General features: G+C 70.6%; 2 protein-coding genes across 2 annotated transcripts; both read left to right on the plus strand.

Moving 5' to 3' along the window:
• Positions 1–418: 418 nt before the first annotated feature.
• On the plus strand, positions 419–10,303 carry CHLNCDRAFT_57787 (hypothetical protein; the record flags this gene model as incomplete). Its single annotated transcript, XM_005847939.1, has 18 exons — positions 419–448; positions 636–692; positions 837–1,191; positions 1,400–2,871; positions 3,155–3,990; positions 4,169–4,323; positions 4,493–4,589; positions 4,770–4,854; positions 5,047–5,217; positions 5,400–5,534; positions 5,773–5,949; positions 6,121–6,314; positions 6,452–6,516; positions 6,782–7,287; positions 7,506–8,136; positions 8,308–8,676; positions 8,828–10,074; positions 10,205–10,303. 18 exons carry the CDS (start codon positions 419–421, stop codon positions 10,301–10,303), a joined length of 6,681 nt encoding a protein of 2,226 aa, XP_005848001.1.
• Positions 10,304–15,778: 5,475 nt separating this feature from the next.
• CHLNCDRAFT_145539 (hypothetical protein) lies at positions 15,779–18,668 on the plus strand (the record flags this gene model as incomplete). The annotated part of the gene is made up of 8 exons (XM_005847940.1): positions 15,779–15,849; positions 16,072–16,152; positions 16,378–16,518; positions 16,705–16,824; positions 17,023–17,132; positions 17,349–17,449; positions 17,771–17,807; positions 18,001–18,668. 8 exons carry the CDS (start codon positions 15,779–15,781, stop codon positions 18,666–18,668), a joined length of 1,329 nt encoding a protein of 442 aa, XP_005848002.1.
• Between the last annotated feature and the right edge of the window lie 324 nt (positions 18,669–18,992).

Below are 18,992 nucleotides of genomic sequence, written 5' to 3' on the forward strand. Positions count from 1 at the left end.
GTGCGTTGCGGGTAACTCCAGGGGCCAAAAGAGCTGCGGCCAGCGAATCCCTCGGCGGCCTAGAGTTGGCTTCACAGGCTGGCACCCGCTTCCAACGTGATGTCCATCTCTAGGAGACTGTCGGAGGGGGGCACATGAGCGCAGCGGGCGCCTTTCTTGAACCCATGCAGGCCACGTGGCGCCCCTCTCGTGCTCCCTTCAAAGCGACCTAGCGCCCCTCCACGGTGACAGGCACCTGCGTCCATTTCATGTGGAGGGCAGGCCCGACCAAAAGGCGACGCAATCAGCAAGCAGAGTCGTGTACTCTTGGCAACAACGTGCCCCACGCGCCTCACTGAACGTGCAGTCGTCCCAAGAGCCCGCTATGATCCCATGAGTCGCGTCAGGCGCGGCCCCGCTGAGCGCTGAGCAAGGCGGGATGAGCGAGCAGGGCGCCTTTTCTCGCGGGGTACGTGCTGGGGAACCAATCAAAGGGGCCGTAAGCGCGCGCGGGCCCCTGCAGCGCTCCAGGTTGGGCCCGTCGGAGGCTCCGTCGGGGCGGGAGCGGCCCGCCGCCCAGCGGTGGCCGGGCATTCAGTCTGCCTCCTGCAGCTGCCGAGCCGCCGGCGAGCCTGTCTGTGCCCCTGGTCCTGCAGGATAGAGGCCACGACCATGGCGGGGGCAGCTTCCGGGACCGCGAGCGGGGAGCCAAGGTGTGTGGGCGCGCCTGCCACGGCACACTGGCTGGGTGCTCCTGCATCTTCTGTGGGTGGCAAGCTGTGGTGGGTGCTGTGCCTGTATCAAGCTCCTCACCAGCCATCAACTCCCGCCCTGCGCTCTGTTGCCTTCTGCTGCAGCGTGAGCGCACCGGGGGCGGCCCCTCGCCTGAGGCTGGTGGCAGCCTGGGGCGCCAGCCGGGCAGCGGGCTGGACCGGGGCGGTGGCAGCCAGGATGCCTGGGAGCCGCCTTACCCTGGCAGCAAGCGGGGGCGGTTTGGGGAGGAGCGAGACCGCGACCGCGGGGGCGATCGCTTCGGGCCGCCGCCACCGTACCCGCCGCAGCTCGACGGCGGCCGCTTTGGCAGGCTGCCGCCTCCCATGGGCGGCGGAGGAGGCAGGGGGCGGTTTGGCGACGGCGGAGGGCGCTACGAGGGTGTCCGGTTCGACGGCGGGCCGCCACGGCACTTTGGAGGGCCCTCTGGCCGCGGCCGGGGTGAGCGCAGCTGCCCCGAACTGGTTGGGTGTGGCTGGCGCCGCTTGCCATGCGGCAGCCAGCGCAGCCTGCTGTGTCACAGCCTGCAGTGTGGCACCCGGCTGTGTAGGGCGCCTGCTGTGTGTGCTGCCTGCCGCGCGTGCATGAGCTGGCGCCAGAAAAGTGCTGTGACGCCACCGTGCACCTCCCGCTGGCCGGCCTGCTGCAGGCGGCTTTGGCTTTGGCGACCGCCCTCCGCCAGACAGGCCGCCTGTGCGTGGCCACATGGGGCCGCCACCGGCTGCCGACTTCCGTCCCCCCCCCGGCTTCGACACCTTGCTGAGCAAGCAGGGCAGCGGCAAGGAGCAGCGGCGGCCGCGCAGCGCCAGCCCTCCCCGCCGCCAGCGCAGCGGCAGCCACGAGCAGGCGCGCGAGCGGCGCGGCAGCGGCGGCAGCGCCAGCCGCAGCCGGCACGGCAGCCCGTCGCGCGCGCCGCGCAGCAGCGGCAGCAGCCCCCGGCCGCGCGACAAGGACAGGGGCAGGCCGGCGCGGGCTGAGGGCGGCGGCGAGGGGCAGCGCCGCAGGCGCAGCGCCAGCCTGCCGCGGGAGGAGTTCCAGCCGCCCACGCGCAGCCCGCCGGGCAGCGCCGAGGCACCCGCGGGGCCCGGCCGCCGCAGCAAGCAGCCGCAGCCGCAGGCGAGGGAGCTGGACCTGTCACCTACAGATGCCAGCAGGCTGGCCACGCTGCCAGCTGGCATCCCGGTGGCGGAGCCGACCCTCGCGGCGCCAGCAGCCGCGGCCACGCAAGCAGCGTCGCCGCCGGTGCCAGCTGCCGCTGCCGCTGCCGCCAAGGATGGCTCCACCTCTCCTCCCCTCTCCCCGATGTCCTCAGGCCTGCCGCCCGCAGCGCCGCCGCCCGCGTCGCAGCAGACGGCCGACGCCGCTGACGTGGCGCTTCCAGCTCAGCTGGCAGACGATGCATCCTCTCCCGGGGCGCCACCTGCCGCAGCGCCAGCCGCAGCGCCAGCCGCAGCACAGCAGCAGCAGCAGCAGCAGCAGCACCAGGCTGGGTCTACGGCACTGGGCGCGGCAGCCGCTGCTCCGCAGCCACCCGCGGCACTGCCAGCCGGGCCTGGCAACTCGGAGCAGGCCCCCGGGGCCGCCGAGCAGCAGCAGGAGGCGGCGCCGGTGCCGCCGCCGCCGGCCAGCCCTGGTGTGAAGGTTGAGGCAGGTGGGGCAGCCGGTGTGCCCAAGCAGGCGCAGCAGCAGCCACGGCAGCCGCGGGTGAAGCAAGAAGAGCAGCAGCAGCAGGAGCCCGCGGCACCCAACGGCCTGCCGGCAGCGGGCTCGCCTATGGCTGTGGATGTGGCGCCCGCAGGCGCCTCGCCAGCAGCCGGTGCCAAGGCCCCCGCAGCCGCGCCGCCAGGCTGCAAGCCAGCCGGCGCCAGCCCTCTGTCCAAGGCCGTCACGGGCTCGCCGGCGGCGGCGGCGGCGGCGGCGGCGGCGGCGGCGGCTGCGGCGACCCCCGTAGCAGCCGCTCCCGCCGCTGCCGCTGCGCCTGCTGGGGCGGCTGCCGCGAAGCTGTCGATCCTGGGGGTCATCGAGTCACTGGATCAGGAGCTGGCGCAGGTGCAGCAGCAGCTCCAGGGAAGCCGCGCCGACCAGGGTCGCCTGCAGCAGCGCGAGGCGCACATCGCCAAGGTGGGCTTGCCCGTACCGCACTGTACTGCTTTCCGCCGCATACTGTACTGCTTTCTTCGCCGGCCTGCAGCCGTGCCTGCCCTGCCTGCCTGTCGCGAGTGCTGCTGGCCTCAGTCCTATACCCGGCGCCTCGCCTGCGTCTCCCTGCCGGCTCCCGGCTGCTCACCATGCTTGTCTCCTGGCTGCTCATCATGCTTGTTTGCCTTCTGCCCTGCCCGGTCACCCTGTCTGCCCCTTGCCCTTCCCGCTCACCATGTCTGCCCCTTGCCCTGCCTTGTCCCAGGCTCTGGACAAGCTCCAGTCCAAGCCGCCCAAGCGCCCCGCCGCTGCGGCGGCCGACACCGGCAGCGACGTGTCTGACGTGGAGCTCTCTGAGAGCGAGGAGTCGGAGGATGAGGTGGCGCCGGCTGCTGCGCGGCGGCGGCGCCGCAAGGAGGGCGGCGGCGGCCGCGGCGGCGGCCGCGCTGTGGCGGGCGCGACGTCTGTCGAGGCCCTGGCTGCCTGGGGCCAGGCGGGGGTGGTGGGGATCAAGCGGGAGGCAGCCTTTGCTGTGGTGGAGGAGTGGGAGGTGTGGGAGCCTCAGGCGGAGGATTCTGAGGAGGAGTGGGGCGGGCAGCGGCGCAAGGGGCGCGGCAAGGGGCGGCGCGGGCGCAAGAAGGAGCGGCAGGAGGAGAAGGCGTGCGCCGGGCGCGACGCCTGGGAGCAGGCGCTGCCGCCGCGGCAGCGCCTGGCGCTGCGCGCGCTGGCGGCCGCGGTGGGCGCCGTGGCGGCAGAAACCACGGTCGTGGATGTGCTGCGCCAGGCGCAGCAGCAGGCGGTGCAGGCTCACGCCTCACTGGCGCCCGCTGTGCCCGACGCGCTGCTGGTGCCCGCTGGCAGCCCCAACGCGCCAGCCGTGGGCGTGGCAGGCACCGGCGCCGCAGCGGCCGCCGCCAGCTGCAGCAATGGCGGCAGCAAGGCCGGGCGTGGCGGCGTCGGCAAGGCGACCGGCGCGGTGGCTGCGCTGCTCAATGCCAAGCCTGCTGACCTCAGCAGCTTCCAGGTGCCTTCCACGGTACTGGCATTCGAGGAGCTTACGCAGCTGCCGCAGTACCGCCGCAACCTGGAATCGTACTGCAAGTGAGTGAAGGCAGGCAGGGCTTCCAGCCAATCATTTGGCAACACATCCCCCTGCCAGCACGCCCGTGTCCTCTAACCCTCGTCGTATGCTCTGTGCTGCGCTGGGTGCCTTGCTGCTGCGGACGCTGACAGCGCTGCTTGCCGCTGCCCCTGGCTGCTTCCGCCTGCCTGCTCGCAGGACGCGGGTGGGCGTGCAGAAGGTGCTGCACCGCGAGTTTGGCTCCCTGCTGCGCAAGCATGTGGAGCTGGCGGTGCAGTACAGGGTGCGGTACGAGCAGTACCGCGCTGCAGAGCAGCGGCGCCAGGCCATGCTGCAGGAGCAGCAGCAGCTGGGTGAGCGGGCGCTGCGGGTTGGTGTGCCATATGTGTTTGGGAGGGGAGGAGAGCGGGCACCCGCAAGCCTGTCTCTGCTCTCGCCCTCCAGTGGAACCCCCTCCTGCCTCCCTCACGCACTGTCGCCTCACCCTCCCCCGCCCTCGCCCTGCGCTCCCCGCCGCCGCAGCGGCCGCCATGGCGGCGCACCGCCAGGGCTCGATTGGCGTCGCCCAGTTCCAGCCCATGTCGCCCACCCTAGGGCGCAGCACCAGCCGCGGCCGCAGGTGCGCTCACCCCTCCCCTCCCAAGAAAGTAGGTGCACTTAACCTGTCCATCCGCCCCTCTCCTCGGCACCTGCTCGCTCCCCGCGTTTTTCGCCTCACCCCCCACTCCCCACACCCCATCACCACCACACGCAAACCACACACACCTCCTTCCGCCTCCCCCTGCTGCTGGGCGTGCAGCGGCGACTACATCCGCAGCGACTACGAGGAGAAGCAGGCCATCGCCACGCTGCAGGCCATCGAGCTGGTGAAGCACTACACCGAGGTACATGGTGCAGTACAACACGAGGCAGTACTGCATGGCGCATGGGAACCATTGGGGGCAGTGCGGTGCTGCTCCATGTGTGTGTGTGTGTGTGTGTGTGTGTGTGTGTGGTCCCTCACCACCTTCGCCACACCACCCTGCCCGCCTACACCCCCCTGCCCGGCGCCCCGCCTCCCCGCGCCTTCCCCGCAGCTGCCCCGCATGGAGCTGCCGCCTCCACGCCAGGCCCGCTGGGAGGCGTACGAGGACCGCAACCGGCTGGTTGGCGACCCCGAGGAGGACGACGAGGCCGCCTGGTTTGTGCGTCCCTGGACTGAGGGGGAGCGCAAGGTGTTTGCCGACAAGTTCCTGGCTCACCACAAGGTGGGGCCTGCTGCGCTGCGCTGCGCTGTGTGATGTGCACACGCACACTCACACATGCGTGCGTGCTCTCTGTCTCTGTTCCTGCGCCACCGCCGCATCGCACGTGCACGCATTCGCAACTGTCCCCCCACACACGCCCACACACCCACACAACCAACTTTGCACGGCGTGCTGCCCTGCAGGACTTCCCGCGCATCGCCACCTTCCTGCCCGGCCGCACGGTGGAGGAGGTGGTGCGGCTGTACTATGCGGTACAGCGTACCGACGAGTTCTCCCAGACGCGGCGCAAGTACCTGCTGCGCAAGCGCCGAGAGCAGGTGCGGCGGCTGGCCTGGCCTCGGGCTGCCGCCCCTGCCCCGGCGCCGGCCTGCCCGTGTGGCGTGGCTCCGCCTGGCGACCCCGGTGCATGGGGTCCAGCTGCCGGCGTCCCCATAGCCCCCAGCCGCACACGCCTTGCTGTCGCCTCGCCGGCAGCGTCACACGCCACAGCGCCACGCCCCCAACTACCTCCTGCACGCATCCACACCCCGCACGCGCGCCCGCACATGCCCGCAGACGGAGAGCAACAAGAGCCTGCGCGGCTTTGGCAACTTCATGGGCATGGGCGGCCACAGCCTGGTTGCAGACCTGGAGGTGGCGCACCAGCGGCAGGAGGAGGAGGCGCACCGCCCCGGCGGCGGCACGGGCCTGGGGCGCAGCAACAGCCGCGGCAGCGGGCTCAACGGCGGCGAGGTGCGGCGGCGGCGCGGCGCTCCACCACACCCGTCTGCCTTTTCCAACCCTGCGCCCCGGCCGCCTGCGCTGTCTTCCCATTCCTGTGGTTGTGTCGTGCTCGGCGCCGTGGCATGCTGCCCCATACTCACCTCTGCCGCGCGCCCCCGGCCTCCCCACCCTGTGCTGCAGCGCCCCGCACGCAGCCGCAGCCGCTCTATGCTGCTGGATGCTGGCACCGGGCCGCTGGCAGCCGCCCCCATCGAGTTCTTCACCGGAGCGGCGGCGGCATGCTTCCCGGATGCGCCAGCCGTGGCGCCAGGTGGCGCGCCAGGCGGGCTGCCCGCTCTGCAAGCCGTCAGCCAGGATGCCTCCTTGGCGGCAGGGTGAGCTGTGGGGGGGCAGATGGGGTGCGCAGCTTGGCAGCGATCAGCAGTGCTTGTGGTCATGGCGGCGAGAGGTCAGTCACCCCATCACCCCACGCTGCCCCCTGATCCCTTTGCCACCACCCCTGCGCCTGCAGCAGCCAGGCGCGGCGCGGCGTGCGGCAGCAGCGGCCCCGCGTGGAGCCTCTCTACGCCGAGATCGGTGCGCCGCACCCGCTCCTGCCGCTGTGGGCCGTTGCCTGCTCGCGCGGCGGCTGCCGCAGTCCAGCTGGAAGGCGCTGGCGCCGGTGCTGCCCGCGGTTGGGGCACCCACCCCGCCTGCTGCTGCGCCAGCACAGCCACAGCAGCCTGCCCGTGCTGCCGCTCCGTTTGCGGCGTCCCGCTGCCCCCTCAGTCCCACCGCCAGTTCCCTGCTCCATCCTATGACCCCTCTATCCTCCTGTCCCTCCCCCTCTTGACCTTTGCAGAGGAGGCGACGGCAGCTGTGATGCGGCGCGCCCGTACCGCGCCCACCGCGCTGGGCAGTACCGGATCTGTGCCCGCGCTGGACCAGCTTCCCATGGAGCTGCCGCCGCTGGACCTCCCCACCTTTGCCTCCATGCCCCCCATGCCCCTGCCGGCCCCCGCCGGCATGCTGGCCGGCGCGGTGGGCCCCGCGGCGCTGCCTCCGTCCCTCATCGGCGGCTCAGCGGGCGCCATGCAGGCCGCGGCAGCGCTGGCGGCCGCCGACAGCGTGGCGGCGGCGGCGGCGGCGGCCGCGGGGCTGACACCCGCCACCACGCCGCACGCCGCCAGCTCCGCCACCGCGGCGAGCGCCAGCGCATTCTCCGCCCCCTTTGGCGCCGCCCCGGGGACTGACATGGCTGGGCTGGGGCTGGGGCTGGGCAGCACGCTGGGAGGGCGGAAGAGCGGGGACGGCGACCTGGATTCCCGCTTCTGCCAGGCGGTGCGCCTGTTTGGGCGGGACCTGAAGGTGGGCGGCGGCGCCAGCATGGCGGCGCCAGCGTGGCAGCGCCAGCGTGGCGACGCTCCCCCGCTTCGGCCTAGGTTTGGGTGCACGACGCAAGGGGGCAGGCACGGCCTGGCTGGCTGGCTGCCTGCGGCCGCCTGCTTGGGCGCCTGCGCGCCACGTTTGCTGACGGCACGCCGCCTGACGCCTCGCGGCGCGCGCCTCCCGTTGCTTTGACGCAGGCCATTTCCCAGTTTGTGGGCAACAAGACCGTGGCCGCCTGCCGCCTGTACTGGAGCCGACACCGGGAGCGGCTGGGGCTGGATGGCATCATGGCTGAGCGGGCGGCGGCGGGGCTCGGCGAGGAGGGGGCGGGCGGCGGCGCCACGGCGGCCGCCGCGGGCCTGCCCAGCCTCCAGGCCTGGGCGCCGCTGCTGGACCAGCTGCACCGGCAGGAGCAGGAGGCGGCGCTGCAGGCGGCTGCGCTGGCGGCGGCCGCCGCGGTGCTGGGCACGCCGGGGGAGCCAAACTGGGGCGGCGCCGTCGCCTCAGCTGCCTGCGCGGCGGTGATTGCCGCCGTGGACGGCCCCCCCGCGCCGCCCGCCAGCCTGCTGCCGCCAGACGCAGAGGCAGCCGCCAGCCTGCTGCCGCCAGACGCAGAGGCAGCCGCCAGCCTGGCACCAGGCGACAAGGCCGCGGGCGTTGCGCCCGCGGCGGAGGCGGGGCTCGCGGCGGGCGCCCCGCGCGGCGCCGCGGCAGGCGGGCCGGCGCGGCAGGAGGCGGCCCAGCCGCTGCCCGAGGCGGCTGGCGCTGCTGCCGCCACCCTGCTGCCGCGGGAGGAGCTGGAGAAGCTGCAGCTGCTGCTCCAGCCAGGTATGTGCCCGTCTCCGCCCCCGCTGCCGCTCCTGGCTGGGTTCCCTTACGATGCTGCTCTCCCTGCTCATTGCTGCTCTCCCGTGTGCCTTCTTTGCGTCTTGTCCGGAGTCGCCGACAACCCATCCCGCCTGTCGACCTGGCCTGCCTGCTGGCCCCGCCCCTGCGCAGGCGGCCTGCTGTTTGAGTTTGCGGGCAGCCCGCAGCGGGCGGAGGAGCTGCGGGAGTTGCTGCGGGACCCTGCACAGCTGGTACAGCACCCGGGGCACATGCAGCAGCTGATGGGGATGGTGGGAGCTGCCAAGAAGTTGCTGGTCACGCACGGTCCCGCAGACCTGGCCTCCACGCCGCCGCTGCCCACCGCCGCCGCCCAGCCGCTGGCGCCGCTGCCCGCGGCGGCGGCGGCGACGGCGGTGCCGGCCGCGCGGCCCGCGGCCGGCGGCGCCTTCCACCTGCTGCCGCCCGCCCAGCTGCCACCGCCGATGCCGGTGCCGCAGCCGCAGGCGCAGGGGCGGCGCGGCGGAGGGCGCAAACGCAAAGGTGGGTGTGGCGGGCGGGCGGCCTCGCTTCGGCGCTTTCTTATGCTTGCTTGCTTGCGGTACTTGTACGCACCGTAATGTAGGCTTGGTGGGAGGGTTGGAAGCCTGATTGTGGGGCAGCGCCTCACCCCTGCCGCTGCTCCCTGGCGCAGCCGACGGCGAGGGCGGCAGCCGCGGCGGCAGGGCCGGCACCTCCGCCAAGCACGCGTCCGGCGCCGTGCCGGGCGGCGCGGCGGCGGGCGCCGGCGCCGCCGGCCTGCCGCCGCACCTGGCCCTCTTTGGCCTGCCCCAGCTGCAGGGCCAGCAGCAGCAGCAGCAACAGTATGTGGCTGCCGCAGTGGAATGGATGCAGCGCTACCAGCAGCAGATGGCGGAGCTGCTCACCAATCCAGCGCAGGCGGCGCTGGCGGCGGCCGCCGCGCCACAGCTGCAGCAGGCGCAGCAGCAGCAGCAGATGGCGGCCGTGTATTCGATGTTTGGCCTGCAGCCGTCGGCGGCAGTGGCGGCAGCGGCGTCTCAACAGCAGCAGCCCGGTGCGGGCGGCGCGGCGGCGGCTGCCAGCCCCGCGGGTGCGCCGCCGCCGCCTGGCTTGCTGCAAGCGCAGCTGGAGCAGCAGCAGGCGGCGGCCGCGGCGGCCGCGCCGCCGGCCGGCCTGGCCGCCGTGCTGCTGCAGGCGCAGGCGGCGGCGGCGGCGCAGGCGGCGCAGCAGCGCGCGGCGGGCGGCCAGGCCGCGGCCACCTTCCTGCCCGCCGCGGCCGCCGCCGGCATGGAGCAGCTGCAGCGCTTGGTGCAGCACAACCCCGCACTGGCGGCGCTGGCGCAGCGCGGTCCCGCAGCTGCCATGCAGCTTCAGGCCATGCTGCAGCTCCACCACTTCCAGCAGCAGGCGGCGGCGCAGCAGCAGGCAGCCGCCCTGCCGCCCGCGCTGCTGCAGTCCCTCCACCAAGGCTTGCAGCAGGGGCTGGCTCGCCCGACCGGCCTGCCCGTCCTGGCCGGGGCCGCGACGTCCCCGCTGCTGATGCAGCAGCAGCAGCCGGGCAGCCCGCCGCTGCACGGGGCCGCCGCGTTGCTGCAGAGCGCGCTGCAGCAGCAGGCGGCGGCTGCAGCCGGCGCAATGGCGGCGGCGGCGGCGGGAGCCTCCCCGCAGAAGCAGCAGGAGCAGCAGGCGGCAGGCAAGCTTGAGAGCCCGCGCACCCTGCTTCTGCGGGCGGAAGCCGCAGCGCTGGCAGCGGCGCAGCAGCAGCCGCCACCGCAGCAGCAGGAGGTCAAGGCGGCACCGCCTCCTGCGGCCGATGGCGCTGACGCCAGCACGCCTGCTGCCCAGGCAGCCGCGCAGCCGCAGCAGGACGCGGCGGTGGAGCCGGCCGCGCCGCAGGCTGCCCCGCAGCAGCAGCAGCAGGTTCTGCAGCCCACAGCAGCGCTTGAGGTTCCGCAGCGTAAAGAAGACACTGAGATGCCCGATGCGCCTCCCGCAGAGCCTGCCGCCCTGCCTCCGGCACCCGCTGCGGAGGCGCCGCATCCCGACGCAGACACCACAGCTGCGGCCGCAGCAACTGCAGGGGCGCCCGCAGCGCCGGAGCCGGCGCCAATACCGCCTGCGCCTGCGCCTGCTGCTGCTGTCAGTGTAACAGCACCGGCGCTGGAGCCTCCAGCAGCACAGCCGTCGATGGAGCCAGCAGCTGCAACGCCCGCAATAGAGCCTCCAGCTGCAGAACCCGCACAGGAGCCAATCACCGCAGCAATGGCAGTAGAGCCAGCTACAGAGCCTGCTGCGGACCCAGCAGCAGCAGCAGCGGCAGCAGCAGCAGCAGCAGCCGCCGCAGCAGCAGCAGCAGCGGCGGCAGCAGCAGCCGCGGCAGCAGCGGTGGCCGCGCCCGAGCCGGCAGCAGCACCAGCAGTACCGCCCGTCGCGGTGGCCGCCGCCCCGCCGCCTGCGGCAGACGCAGACATGCCTGACGCAGCTGCGCCGCCGCCAGCGGCTGCCGAGATGCAGCCGCTTGGGCCCAGCTCTGTGGCGCCAGCTGGGCCCCGTACCGACTAGACACGCAGCGACAGTGCCCCTCAACGTCTCAGCGCCGCCTGCCCACCGGCCGACCGACTTCATGACTCGCTTTGCTTGCTTCCCCTGCTTTCCCGTGGGCCCACCGCCCTTGACGCGTTCGTACCACACCCATTTTTCACCCCGTAGAACCAAAACTTCTCTTCTGGACACCTGGCTGCTTTTCCCAGCGCCGGTGTAAGACCCTTCTCTGCCGTTTGGTTTATTGGCTGGTTACACAGGGAGGCGGTAAGTGCAGTCAGGTGCAGTGCCGAGTGCTCAGTCTCGCCGCGTGCGCCGCCGCCGCGTCGCCCGCTCGCCCCCGCCGCTGCTGTCGGCTGCGGGTGCCGCCGCATCGCGCTGCCGCCGCTCTGCCGCCGCCGCCGCGTTCTCGGCACGCAGCTGGCGCACATAGAACAGGGTGGTCTTGCCCACGAAGATCAGCCTGTGTAGGCGCAGCAGAGGGGGTTCGCTGGAGCGGACAGCCAACCAGCCGTGCAGACAGCCGTGCAGCCTCAACGGCACCAAGCCAACATGCTGGGAAAAGGCGTCTGCTCGCCACCAACGTACACGCACCACACCATGCAACACCCTATGCACACCACCTCCGTGCAGCACAGTGCAGCTGCCGCTAACTGCCGCGGCGGGGCGCGCACCAGAAGAGGAGCAGCAGCTGCAGGAACTGCTGCCACTGCGGATCCCGCACGGCGCCCAGGGCGAGGGTGATGAACCAGCCGGGGCCGCTGGCGGCGCCCAGGCCCAAGGCTATCCTGCCGCCCACGCTGTCAAACGGGCTGCAGGGCACAGGCGGGAGGGCGGCGGCAACGGCGGGCGCGTGGGCTGGCGCGTTGGCAGGCGCCTTCGGAAGCAACGTCGGCTGCTTCAATGGCTCGGGGCCAGCATCAAATACCGAACAGCTGCAGCAATGAGCAGCCTCATTCGCGGGCGCCGAGGGAGCGCCCATCAGCTGGCAGCTGGGCTGCAATGGGCCACCCAGCAGCAGCACTCACTACATAGCGCCGAGGGAGTGGCGGGCTGTGCAGGGAGCGTGTGGGGCGGGAGGCGGTCGACCAACGAGAAGCCGTCCGTTGGCGTTGGAGCACGACAGCAAGAGGGCACGCAGCAGCACAGATCGCACAGGGGACAGGGCGCCTGGGCACCAGGTGCTTGCATCCGTGCACGGCCCGGCGGCGCGCCCGCTGGCGGTGACGTCATGCCACCCAGCTGCACGGGGCAGGCGAGCTGCCGACGCCACAGAGCTGCAGGATGTTACGGTGATGTAGCCCGATGGTTGCGGGATGGATGTCCCTCGTGATCTCGTCTTGGCAGCAGGCAAGGCAGCGGAAGGGCGAGCAAGGTGTGGCGTGCTCGCCTGGCTGGCCGCCCGCAGGCAGGAGGCGCAGCAGGGAGCTCGACTGCACCTCCTGTTGCACTGATCGTGATACATTTATTGGGAACCCAATTAGTCTGGGGGCGTGGCGGGGAAGACAGGCCTGCGTGGGCCGTCCTGAATGCAGCCCACCTGACCCTGCCTGACGACAACTGGCGGCGCCAGCCTGGCAAAACGTGTTGATGATGAGGCAGCGCTATAAAAGCCACCAGCCCACCAATCCGTGGCATTCCTATCATCAGTTACCCCCTCCACGCCTGTTCGGGGCTCCCTGCTGGTGATCAGCACCTTCCCCCACACCTCGATCAGCCAACCATGCGTGCCCTGGCCCTCCTCCTCCTGCTGGCCGCGGCTGCCGCGGTTCAGGCTGATCACAAATGCCCTCCTGGCTTCCGCCAGGCCTCTGCTGCTCTGCGCAGGAGCCTGCGTGCCATCGGCCTGCAGAGCTTCTTGACTCACGGCCAAGAGGTCTGCAACCATCTGCCCGCCCTGATCACCGAGCCTGACGCGTTTGGCATCGGTGAGCGCCTTGGGCCGATGGCAGCGCCTGTCGTGGCTCTGGCGGCAGGATGATCCGCCCTGCTGCCCTGCAATTGCCAAGCTTGTCGCCGCCCCCTCCCGCCCTGCCATGGCCCGCTACCGCCGCCCCCTCCTGCCCTCTGGGCCGCGTCCCGCCTCCGCCCAGCTCACCACGCCACCTCATCAACGGCCCCGCTTCCTTCCCCCGGCCTGCCCATGCCACAGACGTGGAGACTGTCTGCGCCACCCGCTCGAGCGACGCCGCCGTCTTCCGCGTCTCGTTCAACAGCCCCTGCAAGGGCGGCGCATCTGACACCACCTACATGACCGTGGACACCACCCCCAAGAAGTGCCGCAAGGCGTACGACCCCAAGCTGGCAAAGTGGTGAGCAGGAGGGAGGGGAGGCGTGGAGGCGGAGCCAGCGGGGCGGTGTGGCAGCGCAGCCTTTGCTTTCTTCGGTGCAGGCCGCCGCCTCAGCCTGACACCACTGTCGCCTCAGCCTGACACCACACCAATTCGCCCGTCGGCCTGCCCACCTTCCACGCAGGGGCTGGCACACCACCACCCCGGGCAACATGCGCCCGCTGCAGTGCCCCGCCGGCTACCGCAAGGCCACCCGCAAGGACCAGGACCTGCTCACCGCCTTCCTGCTCAAGCAGTTCGCCGAGGTGAGGGGCAGCCCTAGCTGCGTCCGCGCCCGCCTCCCGCTGGCGCAGGCCGGCAGCTGCACCTCGCCTCTATCCACACCATGCCTGTCTTGGCTCGCCCACCACCTTCAAGGGGTCTGCTCTCCCATCTCGCACCCCACCCACCCTGCGTCACCGCCTCGCAGCCGCCCACCGTCGGCGGTGGAGCGTGCGCTGGTGGCACCCTTGCCCCTGTCTGCTCATCTTCTTGTGCCGGCATGCGCCTGCCGTGCAGGTGGAGATGCCGCACCGCCTGAAGGGCAAGTACCACTGCCAGGGCGGTATCCAGGAGATGCGCTTCTGGTACCTCAACGGCTGCATCCAGACCTGGCCCAAGGTGTGTGCGTGTGTGCATGTGTGTGGGGGAAGGGGAATGCCTTGCCGGCAGGCCTGGGACAGCCATGCGGAGGTGGGGAGGCAGCAGGGTGCATCAGTGCATGCGGCAGCGCCGCGCCGCTGCCCCGCGCTCAGCCCATCACCTCACTGGCACCTTGCCGGGGGCTGCCTGTTGTTGCGGGCCCCTTTCTACTGGAAACCTGCGACTCTTTTTTTTCCCTCTTCACTATTCCCTACCTCCTTCCCTTCCGCAGGGCGTGGCCCCCTACGTGATGGCCCAGGGCAAGATCGACTACTCCTGCTATGGCTCCCACAGGACCCTCAAGCTGGGTGAGGCTCCTGCAGCAGAGAGGGTGCAGCAGGCTAGCCTCCTCCAGCGCGGCAGGTGCAGAGCAGGAAGAAGCCAGCAGCGGAGCTTGCCAGCAGCAGCAGCAGCAGGCTGGGGTGGGTGTTCAGCGTGGGGGGAGCCGAGGGCCCGGGGGCACCCGCCCGCCCGCACCGCCCGCAGCGCCAGCTGGCAAGCTGCCCGCTAAACCGCCGCCGCTGCCCCTCTGACCTGCAGGCCTGGACGGTGAGGGCACCTACAAGACCCTGTGCGAGTGGAAGGTGGCCTTCGACAACTGATGCACGGCAGGGGCCCGCCGCCGGCTGCCGCCGCCAACTGCTGGCCGCTTTGCGGCTAGCCGCTAGGCTACTCATCTCAAACCCAACCCCCAAAAACAATCACAATAAATTGAAATGCCATCCACTAGGCTTACGATTCGTTAGGACACCCGGCTAGGAACCAGAACCAAGTTTTCTGACCCCCCAGCATCGCCAGTACCGCTAGGCAGCTACCTCACCAGGCAGTTAGTCCGCCGCACACCCTGCCCACTGTTTTCATCAGTCCACTGGGCCCTACAGCATGTGATAGGATGTATGCACTTAGCTTTCTCGTAGCCAGGCACCACTAGGCTTTTCTGCATTTCTTTTAGGCTCTCTTCTTTTAGGCTCTCTTTCAACGCCGCCAGTAGTGGCGCTCTAGTCAGCTAGGCGGATCCCCCCTCCCGCTCCGGTAGGTGCCAGCAGACTGGTCCCTCGTCCCATTTTCCATATTCTCTCTCTCCACTCTGAAATGTTAAACCCTAAATCAAAAACAGTTTCTCTGCCCAGCACTTTGCTGGAACTCAAAAGTGTCCCTCTTCCTGCTGTCTCTTCGCTGGCGGCACACCACCGCCGTCCCGCCTTCCCCACATGGGGCTGCATCCCTGCAGCCAGCGCAATTGCGCGGGCAACTTTTCAACTTGATGTTGGCTTCCCTCTGCTGGCTTGGCGTTGGTGCCACATGCCTGCGCACCGCGCACCCGTCAATGCGCCCACGTGCTGGACCTCCACCCAGCGTGCTGCACCTGCCCGCCTTCAACTACCTAGCACCGGCTGGGCACGGTCGCTCCTCTGGATGTGCCTCAGGCACTCTCAGGCCCCCCTCATCCCGCTTTTCTGACCCCCTGACCCCCAGCGCCTTTCGACAGCGTTGGGTGCCCTGCAAAGGGTGCCCGCTGCCTAACGTCGGCGCTCGCTGCCATTCAGCGTCTCATGTGCCCCCCCCCCCCCCCCCCCCCCCCCCCGCTTGTCATCTGTGTGTAAGATGTGTGTAAGATGTGTCTGTGAGATCTTCCGATAGCAAGCTGTGTGAGGCGGTGCAAGCTGTGTGAGGCGGTGCTGCACAGCGGATTGGCTGTGAATGGCGCAGCGGGCTGTCTCCCGGCACCGCCAAGCAGGAAGATTCGGGCAGGCACTATCTCATAGTTCGTCCTTTGGTCGCGCTTAGCCCTCAGAGTTATTTTACCATTGCCCCCGCATCTCCAGCCATAGCCGGGAGCCGAGGCAACATGTTGTGCCACCCGTGTGCTGGCAACCCGCGCCAGCTGGGCGGCGGCGGGTGAGGCGACAACTGGTCAGCGGCCGGCAGACCAGCGGCAGGCATACTCACGAAATCGCCGCCTTTGTTTGACTCCACAAGCGTCGCGGTGGGCAGTTGAACTGGCCTGGGCTCGTCCCGGCGCCACCAACCTGCGCAGGCGCTCTGGAGGCGCTCCTCAATCGCTCTCATGTTGTTACACACGTCTATATCTTGGCTAGGACCCTGCCGCGATGCTGGATCAGGCGGTGGTGGTGACCCGCTGTCGGCAACCGCACGCCCTCCTCGCGCCAGGCGGCGGCGAGTGCCTGCCAGGGCCTCAAGCCAGGCAACACTTGATGTGTCATTGGGGGTAGAACCCGGAGGGCAGCAGCAGCGGCAGCAGCAGCTCTTGAGGTCAGTCCCCTGGGCTCCCTTCGGCTGGCTGCCTGCTCTCCTCCCAGCATCCTGCCCAGACCGAGCCTGCTTGCCTTGCCCCGATGTGAGCATCACCAACTGTCCCTCCTCTGCTGGCTTTGTGTTGCAGGGTGCTGGCTGTCACAGACCTGCACGTGGATTACGCCGAAAACATGGCCTGGTGCGAGCGCCTGGACGGCCAGGCTTTCAGGTGGGCAGCATGCATGCTGCTGATCCAGGCGCCGATTCTCGTCGCTGCTGCGCTGCCTGCCCACTGCTGCCTGCCCACTGCTGCCCAGCCTGCTGCCTGCCGTGCCGCCTGGCTCCAAAGCATGCATGGTGCTGCTTGCCTTGCGCCGCACACCCTCGCCCGCTTGGCCTGTCATGTGTCGCGTGCTGGCTTGCCTTGCCCCGTGCTGTGCTGGCCGCCGTGCAGGCACGATGTGCTGGCTGTGTCTGGCGATGTGTCTGATGAGCTGGGGGCGCTGGAGCAGGCTCTGGGCTGCCTGGCCTCCAAATTCGCCGCCGTCTTCTACACCCCCGGCAACCACGAGCTGTGGATACGGGAGAAGGACCGGTGGGTGGGCGCATCGCTTTGGGTCAGCAGCAGCACGGGCAGCAGCAGCGGCAGCGGCAGGGGCAGGGGCAGGAGCAGGGGCAGGGCAGGGGGCTTGAGGCGGGCTGTTTGGGGGCTGGGGACGGAGGGGAGCTTGGCTGCCCCGCACCCACGAGGCATGCCATACCATGCCCTGCCACGGTGCAGCGCCAGCGGCCTGATGGATTCCCGGGCCAAGCTGGCGCGGGTGCTGGAGCTGTGCCAGCGCCTGGGGGTGCACACGCAGCCGCGCCGCCTGGGCAACCTGTGGCTGGCGCCGCTGTTCAGGTGCTGCTGGCCGGCCGCGCCGCCCTGCCACCAGCAAACTGGCCCTGCTTGTGCATGGCTGGCTGGGAGCCTGCATTCGCCAGTCCCGCCTGCTGTTGCCCATGCGTGCCTCCTTGTCTGCTCCCGCATCCAGCCCTGCCTGCCTTCCTGGCCTGACCCCTCCCTGCCCCTGCCTCCAACTCCCTAAACCGCCCGCAGCTGGCATCACAAGAGCTTCGACTGCGAGCCAGACATCCCAGGGGTGCCCCCCGCCTCAGCTTGGACCATCGCCGACTATGGAGCCTGCCGCTGGCCGCGCAGCGTGCCTGGTGGGTGGGCTGCCGCAACGCTGTGCTTCTACGCCGATGGGCCGCGCCGCGCTGCGCTGTGGCAGCCGCCTTTGGCCGTGTGGGGCGACGGGCGCGCAGCCGTCACGCCAGGTGGCGCTGCCCAGCCCTTGGGCATCGCTCCGCTGGCGCCGCTCAGCAGCCTGGCACGGACCCCTGCCTGCCTGCATGGCTGCCTGCTGGCGTGCCACGCTGCAGGCGGCGACAGTGCGGGGTCTGTGGAGCTGGCGCGGTGGTTTGACGGCATGAACGACACGCCCGCCTGGCGCCAGCTCATCGCCACGCGGCACCAGTGCGACGTCATCGCCCTCGCCCACTTCCTGCCGCACCAGGCAAGGTGGTACTCAACCTTATCGTCGGACTGAAGAGACGATTCACTGGATCGTCTGTGGAGAGGTTATTCAGCGAATCGTCTCTTCTACAGACAATATTCAGTGAATTGCCTCTTCTACAGACAATCCAGTGAATGAGTTAGGCGATAGAGGCGTCGGGCAGGCGCCCTCCGCTGTGCATCTCGCTCGTGCCGGCGCGGCACACACCGCCGCCCGTGCCCCCAGCATCACCCGTCTGGCGCCATGCCCCGCACGCTCAGCGTCATACGCCCCCCTCTCTGCCCGCAGGCTCTGCTGCCCGAGAAGCGCTACCTGTATTACCCAGGTAATGCACAGCATTCACAGCAGCACCAGCACCTGTAATCGGGGCATGCCGTTGGTTGCATGCGCATGAGGCATGCGGCGCCGGGCACACAAGGGCCGGGTGCGCCCACGGGAGCAGCAGGCAGCGTTGCAGGGTGGCAGCACCCCGCCGCCGCCGCCGCTGCCATGCAACCCGCCGTGTGCCCGCCTCGCAGGCCTGGCCAAGGCGGTTGGCTCGGCGCCGCTGGCGGCGCGCCTGGCGGCGCTTCGACCGGACCTGTGCCTGGTGGGGCACACACACTTTGGCTGGGATGCCGAGGTGGAAGGCGTGCGGTACATCCAGGCGCCGCTGTGTTCCCCGCTGGAGCGCCGCCGCCGCCTGGCGACGGTGGGCTTTGGGGCCAGCATGGCGGCGGCGAGGGAGGACCCGGTAGCCGCCCGCTGGCTACCGCTGGAGGTGTACAAGGGGCTGGTGCCGGCAGGGGCGGCGGCGGCGGCAGCAGCAAATGGGGGTGCGGCGGTAGCGGCGGCGGAGATGGCGGCAGGCGACGGCGCGGCGGCGGATGTCGCGCCGCAGGTGGGCGCGCAGCAGCAGCAGCCCCTCGCAGGCTTGCAGCAGCAGCAGCAGCAGCAGCAGCATCCCACCCCAGGCTTGCAGCAGCCGCAGCAGCGCCCGCAGGGCGCCTGGGCGGCGCAAGGCTGGCAGCCGCTGCGGCACGGGGCGATGGCGCCTCCCCTGCGGGCCCAGTGGAGCGACCACTATGCCCAGACTGTGCGGAGGCCAGATGATGTGGCGATGGCGCCTTGGGTGGCCAAGCTGTATGAGCGGCGGCAGCGGGCGGCCGGCGGCGGCGCCAGCGGCGGCGAGTCCAACGGCGGCTGAGCTGGCGCCCCGCGGCTGCGAGCCCGCTGGGCTTCCTTCCGACAATTGGACCTGGAGGCACCGTGTAACCTTAGCGGTGTTTGATGTACCAGGGCTGTTTCAGTGGATCTGGCCACGCGGGGCCCCCATCAACTGGCCAGCGCAGTGGCGTGTGGCGACAGCCGGCAGCCCCTCACAGGCAGCTCCTTGCATCTTGCATCACCATGGCTCAAAGACAGCGCCCGGCAGGCCGCCGCCCGCTGGCGGGCATCAACCGTGCGTGCGTCTGTGCTCATTTACATGCACGGAGGCAGGCGGGTGAAAATTGCAGGGAGGCAAGGGGAG

The sequence above is a fragment of the Chlorella variabilis genome (genome assembly GCF_000147415.1).
Source record: "Chlorella variabilis unplaced genomic scaffold CHLNCscaffold_9, whole genome shotgun sequence".
Lineage (NCBI taxonomy): Eukaryota > Viridiplantae > Chlorophyta > Trebouxiophyceae > Chlorellales > Chlorellaceae > Chlorella > Chlorella variabilis.